We start from the raw sequence: 16,788 nt of genomic DNA on the forward strand, positions 1-16,788 counted from the left end.
AGAATGTGTCTTCTCAAAATACTGATAATGCCCCTATTTGGATGGGAGCAAAATCGTGATGTACCTTTAAATGCAAATGAGCTACTGCTCCTCGCTTCCTTACCAAAAAAGACAGTGAGCGCTTTCAGTTTAAATAGATCTGATTCCTGTGAATACAATCTAAGACAGTAATATGTAACTATTGGGATATGGCAGACAGCGCACAACTTGCTGAAGGTGGAAAATATAGTAATGCTGGACTGTCAGTCAGTGGCTTTATTTGTGTGACATCACATTAACAAAAGAATGAAACGGCTTTGGTTCAATGGGGATTAAAAGAAGAAGGAGTGGGTGGATTTTTTTTATTGTAGGGTGGTTCAGTTCACACACATTTATGTCCAAACACCTTGTAAATGTGGATTTTGCATAATATGTGCCCTTTAAAGATCAAAGGTGACTGACTGACCTGCCAGCGTACTGGTATGTCTGAAGGCTCGGACCTGTGAATCCGAGAGCCCGGTGAGCAGAGAGATGACCGTGTCCATCATATACTCGTCATAGATGATGCTGTACTGACACTGACGAATCAGAACCATGATGAACTCGCAAAAGTTGTAGCGAAATTTCTTCCACTGTGGTCCTGCCATTGTCAGGGGATAATCGCCACTGTCCTGAATTTGGTCATCAGAAAGTTTAGAGAATCACATGAAGAAACTGCTGATTCAACTTGAATTAAAATACAGTGTGTGACCCGATGAAAACCCAGCTAAAGTGCTTTACGGTATATTCACACGAGACGTAACTGTTAACGCCTGGCGAAAGGCTTGTCTGAAGGATGGCCAACAGCCAATCCCAGTGACCGCAACACATGCTCCGATCTTCCATAAAGGTAAATGGCTGGCTCTACCTAGGTTATTGCAGTGACGCGGCACCGACGGATCCACAATTTAGTTCGGCAATGCATGACGTCACCCATTAAAAGTGAATGGGAAGCATTGACGCTTCCGCCCCATGTGAATTTACTGTTAGGCCCTGTTTATATTATAGCATTTGCGTTTTAAAACGGCATTTTAAAATGAAAACGATCTTCGTTTATACTGACATTTTAAAAAGAATATTCATCCATACTATACACCACCATAAACGCATGATACATGACCAATCACGTAACTGGGCATGCGCATAAAAGTGTAAAATAACTTATTACTCTAATAATAGCTTACCTTTGCGCATTTATGCAGCCTAGGGGTGTGCGATATTGACAAAAATTCATACCTGGGTCCTTTGCTGGCAATTACAACAAACACTATTTTTGAACCTATAAAAATGTGTTTGGGAAATTCTTATACTGTTCTAGCTCCCCCCCTACAACATATTAATATGATTAATAGGTTAATTTTGATTTTATAACTAAACAGAAAGGTCTTTATAATTTGAAAAATTGATTTGATGATGAAAAAAAAGCATTCAAGTGAACAGTACTAAACGAACTTGAAGCAAAAATAAATTTCAGCAAATGCAAACTTCAATCAAACAAAGTAAGAGGTGAAGTATAGCTTTAGCCTAAAGAAATGCTTATTGCATTAATTTTTAAAAGTGTGCGAGGTCCGTGCACATCCTCCGCTAGCAAAACAGAAATAGCTAAAAGCGCAAGCGGCTAAACGAGCATTAAATACTAATAATGTTGAGTTTATTGTTTTTATTAATTTATATTCACAAAACTTATCAACAAAACATTTATTAAAATTAAGAGACAAATTATCTGAAACGAAATTCATTTTAAAGTAGAAAACAAAACTTAAATTAAACTCGAAAATAATGTCTGACCCATTACAATTCTCCCTTCATATTGGCCTTTACAACACCCTATATGGCGTTTAGTCTATCTTTCGTAATAAGCTAACTAAATTTAAACAAAACATAAACAATATTCAAACCCAACAATACTCAAACATAAATATAAAACACATTATCTATAAGGATACATGTTAAAACAATCTGATATAGCGTTTATAATAGCTGGTTGGTAGATGTTTCCTATTTTTGGCAAAACCTCCGTTGCAAACCTCCATTTACCTGAATAAAATAATTTTTACTTTGAAAATTATGCGCTGTCACGTTAATATCAGCTGTTTGTTTAAATAAGACTCCGTCTACGTTCATTTACACTCAGCACAACGTCTGAGTTCTCAAACTAAAACAGGGTCTGCAGCATTTGCGAATGAATCCGTTTATGAGGGTCGAAAACGGTGATGTAGTGTAGATGAAAGGCGTAAACGTAGCAAAAGTAACGCGTTTTAAAGGATAAACGCATTAATGTAAACATTGCCTTACTGTTTTCTACATAAAATGTAATGTAAAAATCATTGTGAAAATATACCTAAGATATCTTAATATCACATAATCATAATACATTAATATATAAAATCAAACTTTGATGCTCCTAATCTCAAAATTTGAATGAAACTTTAGCTCAGATTTTCATGGTCAAATATATAGTCAAAAACGTTAACAAACCTCATCAAATTCCTCTGTCATTTTTCTGATAATTTCTGCATTCTGCATGTTCCTGAACATTTCGATTTTTACAGTGCCTGTAATGGACGAACACATTTTATAACATTCAAAATATCAAATAGTGTATTTGAAGTTTTCTTTAATTGCAAAAACCTTGAATCACAGCGAACAAAAATTAAAGCATTTATTTAGAACTGTACAGAGACAAATGAAATCAAAAGTTACCTTTACACCCAGCACAATGAATGAAGAAGTTGATCAGATCTAAAAGCGCCACATCTCTATCTTGTTTATAAGATTCAATCCAGTCATCAATGACACACTGGAAAAAAACAAAGGAACAACAAATTACTTGCCAACTTTTTCTAGAATATACTACAGATACCACAAAACCAACCAGACACATGCTGTGTTTTACCTGCATGGCACTTTTCCCTTGTTTGACCACCTCAAAAAGAGTGCCTGAGTCCGTCCCCTCTCCATTCTGATGGGCCACTCCATTCGCTTTCCGTCCCCCTTTATCAACAGGAGACCTTCTGGCTTTCTTATTGGGTGCCTGGAAAAAAACAGCATTGCATTAAGAAAATGGCTTCTTTAAAACAACCAGTTGCTTTGGTCTGCAATAATGATCTCACCCCTTGTTTTCCAGGCCTGCCTCTTTTCTTCTTGCCTTTTCCTTCCCCAGGATCATCCAATTCACTGATGCTCATGGCCAGACTCACTGTGTCGCCCTGACCGTCATTTGACGAGTCTCTGAAAGGGCAAACATTTATTAATATCAGTTAACATTGCAAAAAGCAGTGAGAACATACAACGTGTATATTGATAAAGGGTAACCGTACTTACTGTAACACAGTGAAGTCTGAGTTGATCATGTTGGGTCTCTTGTCAAAAGAGGGGGACTCTTAAAAACGTATCACCCAGTAAATATGTGAATGTGTTTGAGACAGCAGGTTGACTCGATGCTAGTAACAATTTTTCGGCGTATGCCCCGAATGCTTCAGATTACATAACCTGAAAATGAAAACAATCCCAGGTCAAGATGATAAAACATAATTACAATTAATAAATAAATAGAAAATCAGGTAAAGGTAAATGGGTGATTCTCGCGAAATTAGGTGTCATGAAACATTTTGATAAAAAAAGTAAATGCAAAGTAAGAGTATCAAAATAAGAAGCATACAGTTATAAACATCTTTTCATGTACTATTTTGCACGTGATTTCAAATGACATCATACAAACCAATTCTTTTCACATTTAAGGGGAAAATTTTCATTACCACAACGTGTCCATGACTGGATTTGGGTTCTTTGACATGGAAATATTTATAATTAAAAAATCTAAAAAAAATAAAAGGCTTCAGTGCATGTTATACTCTAAACATTTACAGTAAAGAAACATGTTGTATTTGGTAATCATTGGTAAATGTAGAGACAATAATAAAGAATAGAAATGGGTCTCATTTTCTCAAAAAAAAAATTTTCTCATCCTACACAACAATTTTCAATCATTGTTTAAGCCCTCAAGGAACTACCATTTTCAAAAAAAAAAAAAAAAAGTTGGAAGGGACATAATTGACTGTGACACTCAAGATGGCTACCAGGTAAGCAGTTCTTATTTTTTCTCTCCGGATAAAAGTTGAAATTTCGTTTGTCATAGTACCTAGACAACTTTTTAGTTCTCATTACCAAAACATGAGTTTGTAAATGCATATATTTAATGTAATATCATGTTGCGGTAATGAATTTTTTTATAATGTTAATAAAAATTTTAATAATTCTAAAGGAAATATTTTTTAAATCCTCTAAAAATAATGGTTATAGTAAGTTCAGACCTTAATCTTATATGTGCAAAAAAATTGGCTTGAATGGCTTTTTAAAAAAATTTGATGCTGGACACCTCTTAAGTCTGGATTTCGTGAGTCAGTAAATTGAAAGATTACATGATCAGTAAAGTATTTTTTGTTGGCCTAAACCATGAAAAGTCTAATAAAAAAATGCTAATTTACAAAAAACATGTCGGACGCACTTAGAGGGTTTTGCATCTGAGCTCTTTATTTATTCATATTATGCATTAGCAAAAGTGAGGCTTACAAAAGAATTAAAAACTAAGTATATGGAAAACACAATATGCAAATAAACTGAAATTACCATTGCTATTTAAACATGAAAACCATCCCACAGCCACTAGGGGCAATGCAAACCATGACTTTCAATAAAACTAAACTCTAGGCACATCATCACAAAAATATACAAACTACTAAATTAAATAATTTCTATTCTTTATTCATGTTTTACTGCAAACAGAAATGTGTCTATTCCATCTATATTTGATGCAAAAATAATAAAATCCATATGTAAATAGTAAAACCACCATTAGGGGGCATCCCAAGCAAGGCTTTTCCCTTATGCTGTGAAAACATCAGAAATGTAGCCAGGTAGGAGTACAAATCAAATGCGTGCCAAACAGAAATGGGCTATTTCAAGATCTCAGTAAAAAGAGTCATTTTTTGCACCATTAGATAGCACAAGCAACCACTATTTTGCTCCCTGACTCAGCATAACTCAGCAAGATGCATCTTCACACATGATTTGATCTTAACCAACACAAGATGGCTCCCCACCCCCAGACTAGAGTTTCCAAACTGTAGATGATGTTTCTGTGGATACTGAGGATTCAAACCACTCGCAACCGTGAAGTAGACATCATGATGAAATCCATCAGGAATGCACGCTAGAAAACCCTGTGTTATATGGGATACGGTCGGAGGGGGCTTTTACAAGACGCTCGTGAGCCGGGATTAAGAATGGACACGCATATGAAAATAAACCTACATGTTGCATCTGTAATGCAATGCACCCATCCCCCAGATTTGGATATTGGTGTAAATATGGCCTGTATTAAAACTCTAGGCTTCAAATCCAGACTAAACCGCTGACCATTATATAATCTGGCAGAAGATGGACAATGTAACACAGATGTTGATTTTATTTCTGGTATTAGAAAAAACAAATACTTTTGGATATACTCTGTAGACCAGTGGTCTCCAACATGGTACCCGTGGGCACCAGGATGCCCGCACAGAGTCTGTGAGGTACCAGCCAAAGCACATTCCATTAATAGTCTTGTCATATTTATTTCTATTTTTATTTTTTATATAAGCTTGGCTTTATTTATGCATGTTAAAATTTTAAACAATAATAAAAATATCAACGAGTAAAATAAAATAGAATCAACAAGTAAAACAAAAACATTTTGAGTATATAAATATCAAAAAGTAGCCCTCCACATTGTTTAATCCATTGTGGTAGCCCTTACTCACAAAAAGGTTGGAGACCCCTGCTGTAGACTTTCCCATTAATTATTTTTTGAAAATATATACAATAAATTCACTAAGTTACGGCCAAAAATATAAAAAGGAATTAGAAATTAAAGACTGAAAATGTTTAGAGAAATAAGGTAAAACATTTAAAAATAAATAAATACAAATAATCTTAAAAAGTACATAACCCCTCCAGTTTGCTTATTGTTTATACTCTATGTTGTCTATGCTTTTTTTAACACAGGCCACCTCTCTGTGATAAATAAGTAATGTGACAATAGCATGTAGTGAGGGACCACCACAGGGAAGAAAATGTAATTTACACCTCAGGAGTGTTGTTGGAGAAAGTGAGGAAAAGGGATTTCATTTGGGAAAACCAGAATTTGAATGAAAGCCAATGTCAAGGACAAGGTTAGCAATATATAAAAGAGGAAATTAATTTAATCTTCAATGGTTCAAAGTACTAAAATGAATGATATCCCCCATGAGCAATAAATCTTCATCTTTTTTCTTCTGGTATTAAAAGGTGCAGTATGTACTTTTTGGCAAACAATTGTTTTTGCAAACCCATAAATTCGACAGTACATCCAGGCAGGAAGTCCCACCCCAAACAAATACAACTACATTTACAATACATTTACGCTTTGTGCATTCCAACCTTTACATTTTTATCAACATGCGTGTTCCCTGGGTTCAAAATCATGATGCTTTGCACTGCTAATGCAATACTGAGCTTCTTGTTGAATATAAATTTTAATTATAAACAGCTTGAATTAATAACTCATTTAAACTTTTTTGACATGTAAGAAGTTGCTATAAATTATAAAAATAAAGTCCATAAAAGCCCATTCAACTTTATTTTTATTTATTTTTTATTTATACCAACTCCTCACTAGTCAAGAAAGTTGAAATGAGTTAAAGGGGGCGGTTTCCCGGACATGATTTAGAATCCAGGACTAGGCATTAGTTATATTAGGACATTTAAGTAGTTTTTACAAACAATACTTACAATACATTTTTCGATTAATCATTTTTTTTTGTGGTTGATTCAAAATCGATTCTCAAAGGCCACGACTCGATTTTTCTCCCATAATTATTTTTGCAAACATTTAACGTTAATCTAATTACTAGTATTCTCTACTAGATGTCACCCTTTTTGTTGCCTTGCGTGATGTTACCAAGGAGCGAGAGGCTAGCCTGTCATTCAATCATTCAGTCTATATTCGAATATAATATAATTGAGTTGAATCAAGAATTGAGTATAAAAAGCGGCAAAAAATTTGAATCCAAAATCGAACCGATAATCGAAATCGAATCGATAGCTTGTGAATCGAAATTGAATCGATCTGGAACATTTAAAATCGATACCCACCCCTATTAATCAGTGTTGGGGAAAGTTACTTTTAAAAGTAATGCATTACAATATTAAGTTACTCCCCAAAAAAGTAACTAATTGCGTTACTTGATTACTTTTCATGGAAAGTAATGCTTATGTTACTTTTAAGGTACTTTTGCGTTACTTTTTCTTACTTGGCTGAAGCTTGATCTCATTCAGGCCTTGCAGGTTTTTTTATGATCACAAAATTGTCAAGCTCTGGCCTGCGACCGCCTGCCATCTCCATTTCTGACTCAAACTGTTCCGGTTCAGGCGCACAGAGTGCGTAATTCTACGTTAATATGTTTGGTTTAATTCAGTACATTACTTTATTTTTAAATGAATTAATTCAACTGAAAAGTTACTTGCTTTACTCGTTACTTCAGAAAATGAATATTATTACGTGATGCGCGTTACTTGTAGTGCGCGTTACTTGTAGTGCGCGTTACTTGTAGTGCGCGTTACTTGTAGTGCGCGTTACTTGTAGTGCGCGTTACTTGTAGTGCGCGTTACTTGTAGTGCGCGTTACTTGTAGTGCGCGTTACTTGTAGTGCGCGTTACTTGTAGTGCGCGTTACTTGTAGTGCGCGTTACTTGTAGTGCGCGTTACTTGTAGTGCGCGTTACTTGTAGTGCGCGTTACTTGTAGTGCGCGTTACTTGTAGTGCGCGTTACTTGTAGTGCGCGTTACTTGTAGTGCGCGTTACTTGTAGTGCGCGTTACTTGTAGTGCGCGTTACCCCCAACACTGGTTAAGATATGTCAATACAAAGTGTTTTTAAATTAAGGCAGCTCGACCCGAGCTTTGGTTTGTCTTTTTTTCAGATTTCTTCCAGCTATTTGGGGTTAGGAATAACCAATAAATATAATTAAAAAAAAATTTTGTACATTAAGCAGTGTAATTGTCCACGTTTATGTACAACAAAATTGAGTATTATGGTGCAAACCAAGTTTACATTTACAGATATCCATTTGGCAGACACTTATCCAATTCAACCTACGCTGCAATTTTATTGTGTATGTTTGTGTGTGTGTGTGTTCACTAGTATCGAACCAATGGCCTGGCTATAGGAATACAGAGCAATGCTGATAATAAAATTCAGGCAATTTAAAGTAACAGAGATCACCCTACGATCAACTTACAGTCATACTGCGGCTATGATAAAAAAGCAGTTTAACTTTAAAACAACACATTTCACCTAAATAAAAACACACACCCACGTAAGGAATAATGATGATGGGCCGTTGAATTATATGAAAATAATGCACACCCAAGGTGGAATTCAAAGGACTGGAGTCAATTATTCTGCTTATACCACGGTTACCACAAACATTGCTCTGGTGCCTATTTTTGGAGACATTTGACAAGTTAGGTGTGCGGTTTACAGAAAAATAATCAACACCCATGGAACACTTCTCAGCCAATCAGAATACAGCTTTCAACAACCCCGTGGTATAAATTGCAATACTACACAAAACATATACTGAAAAAATGCAAAGAGAGGTTAAGTGTTAATAGTCCTCTGTCGAACTGGAAAGAGCGTATCAGCGTATCATTATAAAACTACACAGTACAGACCCTGCAAACAATTCAAAGGATCAGTGAATGTGCTAATAGGCCTGAAGCTTTTTATCGAGCTGGTCGAGTAAGAAGCACAGATTCATTATAGTCCAGGGACGCTCTATTAAATGCTTTACACTGTATAGTGACAGTAAAACGAGGCTATTTCTGGCATCAGCCGGGTGAGATGCTTTTAAATCAGCACCAATTAAAGCAGTTTTCTGCATGGCTGTTTTGCTGTTGGAAAGTCATACAAATGTTTCAAATCAATCCGTGTGTTTTGTTTAACCAGCAATAGGGTAAATGTGGGAGAAGAGCATTCAGTCCTTATTTGATTCTCTACATGCTTATATCAGTATCATTAGAAGTGCCAGAATAAGTAGATTAATTATTTGGTTTAAGTCCCTCCACAGAAGACAAAAAGGCATCACTACCTTGAACTAATAATTAACAAATGGCAAGCAGCAAGATGACATTACAGATTTTCTAAGACCGCTGAGAAACACAGCAAGCATATGCCCAAAACAGATTTTGTGTTTTACCCAAAATAAAATATTTTGGTGGAACTGTAAGATATTGGGACGGTTTCAAGAACAGGGTTTAGATTAATCCAGGACTAGGCCTTAGTTATATATTAGGGCATTTAAGTAGTTTTTATAAACATACCTTACAAACAACATCACTGGTGTGCATCTTGAGATGGCACTGATATATGATAAGATACACCAGTGCAAGAGGTTTTTAAATTAAGGCGGCTTAAACATGCATTTTAGTCTGGGACTAGGAGAAACTCTGTCCAGGGAACCGCCCCATTGCCCTAATATCAGGGTTGGATCCAGATGTTTAGCTTTAAACTGTCAAAACAAACACATTACTATATAAAAATGATAAAGGCAATAGGCTAAATAAGCATTTATGTCTGAAATTTAATGTCTGAATTAAGTCACTTCTAATAGCACAAAAGCATCCTCAGTGCAATTTCCAAGTAATTTATAGCTTGAATGCCTTGGTAAAAAGCATTGACAAATTTATGCAAGCAATTTCTATATTCTGGGGTCTAAATAATAAGGGTTATTTTCCCATCTTTACTATATTGTCCATTTTGTGGCCATATCATACGTGGGGAGTGGTAATTCTTTATCCAGTGTAAATGAGAATAGATTAGAGAGCCTTTGTATGTCTCATCATCTGTTCTTCTCATAACCCCTGACAAAGACAGACAGCAATCCCTAATGATCTGTGAAAAACTCAAAACAGCCTGACAATAGCCACGAGAGACCGAGAAGAAACAGCACAGTTTGACTCCCTCGCTTTGTCTTGCTGACATTTGTTCCCATCCGATTAGAAAGAAAGCTTAATGTTATAGAAGTATTAAGATATCAGTGCATTCAAGGCCTTTAGCGAGTGGGCTACAGCGAGACGGTATCAACATCTAACATTTTAAATTACGTTTATCCTTTAGGTAGAAGGCGTTAATTATTTTGTGTCCATATGGTTCAATTAAATGTAAAGGGTTAAAATTAGGGATGCACCGATATGGAAATTTTGGCCGATACCGATAACTCTTTAAATTGGGGGGCGATAACTGATATCTATAGGCCGATAAATATTCATATTATTTTCACAATGAAAAACTCGCAGACCGCGGACTTCTTGTCTTTGCGCTAGACTAGCATACTCTTCTTAAGCCCGCAACACGTGTCATCTTCGTGCTATGTCACAGAAAGCACCAATCAAAACTCCACATGGCCAGCAATGAGCAAGTGAAGTGGTTCAACAAACCAAAATAATCCATAATTTATCAGCTTTCATTTATCGACCTAATTTTGCTATCAGACCGATAACCGATAATATTAAAAATAAGCAGTTATCGGCCGATATATCGTGCATCCCTAGTTAAAATTTCAAAATACATTTGCAGATTACTTGCTTACATTCTTTTTTTTGAGGACCAAGTCTAAAATTTCTGGGTTTATTTCATTTTAAAAGAATATTTGGGGGATAACTGCAAAAATGTCAGTGTGGTGTTACCGGTCTGTGTCAATTGGTGTAACTAGTATTTTTTAAATGCAAATATAAATATATTCAAAAAAAAAAGTGGAATAAAATATAATAATCTAGTTTAGTGTAATATGATTTTTTTTACATACATTTTTACATAATTTGTCAAAGATTATTCAAAAGCAGAGCATTTTCAGCATATGTCAGGACAAAATGCATTATAAAATATAAAACTAATAAAATTATATTTTAAAATTATTTTTTTGTTGATGATTATGCATACATACCATCAAGATGGATAAAATATTTAATATTTCTCATTCTTTGGCGCTATTGGCGGTTTCACCATTTGACATTTTCAGGTCCATTCATTTTTTAAAATGGTGCAAATGTAATTTTTTTTGCATAAAATTAACATAAATACACTATGTGCATTGAAATAAACCTGATGCATGCTTTTAAAACAAGTTTTTTAAAAAGATTTTCGAATTTCTCATCTTGCCAAACCATTTTTGTCACTGACCCAGTTACATTAACATTGTTTACATTAGAGTTAACACCCTTGCCATGAAAATGATGTTCTTTGTTTAAACACTGGAAAACCTTGAATGTCCCAGACTGAATATGGGCTGGCAGAAAACTGTACACATCCTGTTTCATGCTGATTCACAATTTTGGCTATTTAGAAAACGCTTTTGGCTACCAATACAGATGTAGTACTCTTAAATGCGTTTAACACACTTTACCATATTTAAACCAATTTCAGTGACTTTCTCAGATTTCCACAAAAATCTCTGCAATGTTTTAATAAGGTGACCAAATGTTCCTGTTTTCTGGGGACAGTCCCATTTTTTGGGGTTCTGTCCTACCCAAACCCACAAAAATCAAATTGAATTGGCACAAGGTTTATACTGCAAAGACACTTATAAACGAAATTAAAGGCAAAACAAAAGTGCATTTAATAAACATCCAAAGTTGTCAGGAAGTCACACAAAGACTTTCCGAATATGTACAGTAATTCATAAGCCTAACCAATACCCTTCAGAAAGGGTTTAACAAAGTACAAATCATTAAAAAAACTATATTCAAATCAACATTACAAATTATCTATTTAGATAAACAATGTATCTAAAGCAAGTATTCATTCATCCCATGGATCAAGCAACATCCCTTGAAGCAACATCCATTGATCTTAGCAACACAGCCAATAAAATCCCAGGATAAGAGCATATGACCGACAGTGAGGGTGTTTCCATGGCAACAACAGCCTTCTGGATTACATGTCATGCATCTAAATCGCTCTCTCACACTAAGGAGAGGGCATAATACGACAACTGAAAGGTGATGTCACAAGGGTTTAACAGATTAAAATGGTTTTTAAAGCATCCTTCAATTAATTACTTTAAAAAGGCCCTCGTTGTTTTTATTCAAAGCACAGCCACTGACAATCCTAAAAATATTCATTTATTAAGAAAACAGGGTTATTGGGTTTGCTCTTCCACATTTGATAACAATTTGAAAAGATGCACATGCACAAGAATACACACAAATATCTGAAAAAATAAATCTGACCAAAGCAGAAAAGAATATCTGAGCTTGTATAATGTAACAAGATTTTCTCTTCTTCAACTGCTCCAGAGGGACACAAAAAAACGGAACATCCCTTTATATGGGACTCGTGAATTTTATACTACAAAGGTGAGGCATAATGAAATCTAAACATTTGGGCTGAGCCCTGCTTAGGAATTGGATAAGGTGCAACAAAACAGCTTTCAAAGAAACAAGTGCATGCTAGCTGTAAAATAATGATTATTTATTAAGTGCTCCGGGGTTAAATGATAGACATAGTCTATTGTGAAATCAACCATTTTAGATTTTGCTGACAAAGTCACCCTTGTTGACTTTCAAGATGTAAAGATAGAATTACAAACCACAGCCATTGTTTGACTTGTTTAAAAAGCAACTGGGTTCATCGCAACAGTGCATACAGAAGCACAACATAAAAAGATAAATGTATTTTTAGACTAAATCCAATAAATGATTTTACAAATATGATGCGAGAATGGTTGGACTTGAGCATTAAGAGACAAAAGATTTTACTTTTTGCTTTACTAAACGACATGCAAACTAACAAACCTGTTGTGTGAAACAAAACTGTGAGAGGAGTGCATATCAAATTCTAAATTGTTATTACATATGTGGTGTCTTCATTGACAAATGAGGTCTCTGGTTAAAGGAGACTTTTTCCATGTTTAAGTGCTATAATTTGATCCCCAGTGATTGTATCAACCTAGAAAATGTAAAAAAGATCAAACCAGTAACTTAAATTTAGTAAACAATTTTCTGCGAGCATGTGAAAAAATAGGTCATTGAAATTTGGCTCCCCCTGTGATGTCAGAAGGGGATAATACCGCCCCTTAATCTGCACTATCCAACCATGGCACTGCTATTTTGTGGATAGATCAGATCTTTTGCATTTAAACGGCACATTTTTGCTCACACATACAAAGTGCCAATTTTAACATGTTATAATAAATCATCTATGGTATTTTGAGCTAAAACTTCACATACGTACTCTGGGGACACCAAAGATTTATTTGACATCCTAAAAAAAATCTTGTGAAATTTCCCCTATAAAGCTGTAGCTTGTACTTTTTTTGGGCAGGGTTGCCCAAATCTTATCCTGGATGGCCGGATTACTGCAAAGTTTAGCTCCAACCCTTATCAAACACACGTAATCAAGGTCTTCATGATCACTAGATAATCACAGGTGGGTAAGTTCGATTAGGGTTGGACCTAAACTCTGTAGTACTCCGGCCCTCCAGGGTAAGATTTGGGGAACCCTGTTTTAGGGTAACTGCAAAACAGTTTTAAATTTCTTGTATACCTAATTTCTACCAAAATAAAACAACAGAATACATAAAACAAAGATGATGGAATATTCAACTAAAATTAGGGCCGCATAACGATTAATTGCAACTAATTGTTGCAGAATAAACGTTTTTGTTTAAATCATGTGTGTGCGTAGTGTGTATCATTTTACACACGTATAATTTTAAGAAAAATATATAAAAATAAAATAAATGAAAGTGATTTTTTTTGCAGAATTGTGGACTGTTTAATTATTATGTATATATAAATACACACATACATATTTATGTATGTATTTAAGAAATATTTACATGTGTATATATAATAAATGTAAATCATTAATATAAACAAAAAATGGATATTTAAATAAAAATGTTCTGAAATGAATATATATGTATGTATTTGTGTGTGTTTAAATATACGTAATAATACACATAGTACACAGTTGTATGTGATTAATCGCAATGCCCAGCAGCACTACCTATATTTAATATAGCAAATACAAATATTTCTTAAATATATATTTATGCATGTGTGTGCATTTATATACATAATTATTATACACACTACACACACATATGATGTAAACAAAACCTTTTATTCTGCAAACGATTAGTTGCGATTAATTGTTATGCAGCCATAGAACTTAGCTGGGCTCATATGAAGCAATCTTGAAAGTCAATTACCATATAGTGAAAGTGACGTGATTGTAACAAATACTTGATATGTGACCTTTGCATTCAATCCATCCCAGTGAGTAGTGAACACACACACACAAAGCAGCGGGCAGCTATCACTGCATTGCAACTGGGGATGAGTTGCCTTGCAAGGCTTCCTGTCAGTTGTGAGTATCGAATTGGCAACCATTAGGTTACAAGCCTGACTCTTTAAACATTAGACCAAGACTGTAGTACATACATATACATATAACTACCTCTAGCCACATTGATTTGATGTCAAGAATGACCAATTATTTGAATTTTTTAAACTAAATTGCACTTTCTTGGGTCGGTGCTGAATCAACACTCAGAATCTGCACTTACAACATTAGGATAATGCTTGTTCAGTGCTTACTCACAGCCAAAATGTGAATTCACAGACACCTGCTGCTGACATCTCTACAAAGTAGTATAATTGAAAAATAATGTTTACACATTACAACTAAGCTAAGCAGTAAACATAAAGAGTGGTATTAAAACACAAAGTTGTAGTATTTGGTAAGATTTGAGAAACTGAGCAGTTATGACCACTTTAGATTAGTTGGATACGTTTTGTAGATTACATTCTGGGAACCAATACAATGGCTAGGCCTAACTGTACAAGTTCCCAAGTATGTTAGCAAGTTATATCGTTCACCGAGTTATAAATAACCATAGTTTTTTTGTCAAAAGAATCACAAATAACAAGTTACAGAGTGAATTATGTTTCGTTGCAAGGTAAATGCCAGGCATAGTTCATGAACTAGCCTGAACAAAAGTATGTCAAGTTAAAGTTACACCCTCCTTATCTTGTAAAAACTAAGTTACCGACTAAATGTAGACTTCAAAGATTTGAAGAGATGAAATGACAGCAAAAAAATAAATATTTTTGACTTGTTAAATATACGTAAGGAGCCACTGGAACATTTTTTCCCCTCAGAATTGTTTACGGTTTACATGCTATTTCACCAAACTGTGTACGTTTTGTGAAACGTTTGGAGCTTTACAGATACAAATGACTCAAACAAAACCAACCTCCATACAAACGTCATATTATTCGTGACAACAACTCAGGAGAATGTAAGAAATTGCAGAAACGTAACAGTAAGTGAATATACCAGCAGCTATTTCAAACTAGCAGCAATCTGCACGAGCGCATCAGATAGAGAACAACAGCAGTTTAGAGTCTCGCGCGCTTGACTGTCTATACGTCTGCGTGCAAGGCGCCAGGAAGACAAAATGTCACACTTCTTGCAATAACTCCCCACTTCACGCGCATCTCAGCTTATTAAGATATTATAGCCATGGGTGAGAGGGAAGACAGTGCCACCAAGGACAGGGGGGCATGCACACACACACACCGTCCTTAGAGAATTGATCCCATCCCCCCCAATACACACATACATACAGGCACGCACACACTCCCTCTACATGTCCTCCATCTTTAATGCGAGCTTGATTCACACAGCGAGCGCGCGCCCCACGGAAAGATTCAGAAATTGTTACAAAACTCGCACAAACTCACCTCTCCCGTTTAAAGGGGGTTGTCCGGGACACGCGTCAGTAATAATCGGCGCGAATCATTGAGTAAATAGTTTATGTTTTGATATTGTAAATTAGACCAGAAGCAGAACCGCGCCTTTCCTCAGAGAAGCAATCCTAAACTGCCATCTGGCGGCTTTTACCGCAACGAAATGGCGCAACGGGAGACTGATCTGAGATCGCCTCCTGGTGGACAGAGGATATATTGACACAAAACAAAAATAAAAGTCGTGCATTGATGGAAATAATTAAGTTTTGCATTAACTCGTTGATTTTATGGTGAATGTGGAAAAAAAAGTGTATATAAAAAAACTAATGTGTGCATATCACTAAATGTTTCCCATGGTCGTCGTCATTTGTAAGGTCAAATAAAATGTATATCTTCGCAATATTCCTTTGACAATATATTCAGGATAAAGTAAAGGGTATAAACTAAGCTAGCAAGGTGGTCTGAGAGTCTCTCTCTCTCTCAAAACAGCAAACAGAGTTGCCTGTCCATGGTGAGAGAGCAGCAAATCATTTATGTAGTTGGACGACCATATTCGATCCAAAATACTCATTTAACATAAAGGTTTTGTACTGTTGTACAAAAACCGTTTGAGTACAACAGAAAGCAAAAAAAATTTGTTTGTGGATGAAGAATTTAGCATATAAAATAAAAAATGTAACAGTATTTTCAAGAAAAAACATTTTGAGACATTCATACTAGAAAATAATATATTTAATAGTGAAGCTTTTTGGCCATTGTAAGTACCCGTACACTATCTCGACCAACCGAAAAATCCCGCAGATGAAGCGGAAGCAAAGAATCTTTCAAAAGTGATCAGCCTGTCCACTCATACACACCAGAGTCACATGCTGTTGAGCGAAGCCTCTCATTGGTTACATTAGTTATCTGTCGGGACAACAAACCCCGTCTCCAAA

The 16,788-nt window shown here is 35.3% G+C and overlaps 1 protein-coding gene across 1 annotated transcript in view; it reads right to left on the reverse strand.

Annotated features, from left to right (window-relative positions):
* stag1b (STAG1 cohesin complex component b) overlaps nucleotides 1–16,038 on the reverse strand; it is a 30,294-nt gene extending 14,256 nt beyond the window's left edge. The window contains exons 1-7 of the mRNA XM_073863610.1: nucleotides 15,848–16,038; nucleotides 3,343–3,510; nucleotides 3,132–3,249; nucleotides 2,915–3,052; nucleotides 2,722–2,818; nucleotides 2,497–2,573; nucleotides 446–650 (exon numbers count right to left, since the gene is read on the reverse strand). Of these exons, the coding sequence (XP_073719711.1) occupies nucleotides 446–650; nucleotides 2,497–2,573; nucleotides 2,722–2,818; nucleotides 2,915–3,052; nucleotides 3,132–3,249; nucleotides 3,343–3,371 (664 nt within the window). The 5' untranslated portion in view covers nucleotides 3,372–3,510; nucleotides 15,848–16,038. The remainder of the gene's footprint in view (nucleotides 1–445; nucleotides 651–2,496; nucleotides 2,574–2,721; nucleotides 2,819–2,914; nucleotides 3,053–3,131; nucleotides 3,250–3,342; nucleotides 3,511–15,847) is intronic.
* Nucleotides 16,039–16,788: the final 750 nt, after the last annotated feature.

Source organism: Misgurnus anguillicaudatus, chromosome 25 (genome assembly GCF_027580225.2).
Source record: "Misgurnus anguillicaudatus chromosome 25, ASM2758022v2, whole genome shotgun sequence".
NCBI lineage: Eukaryota > Metazoa > Chordata > Actinopteri > Cypriniformes > Cobitidae > Misgurnus > Misgurnus anguillicaudatus.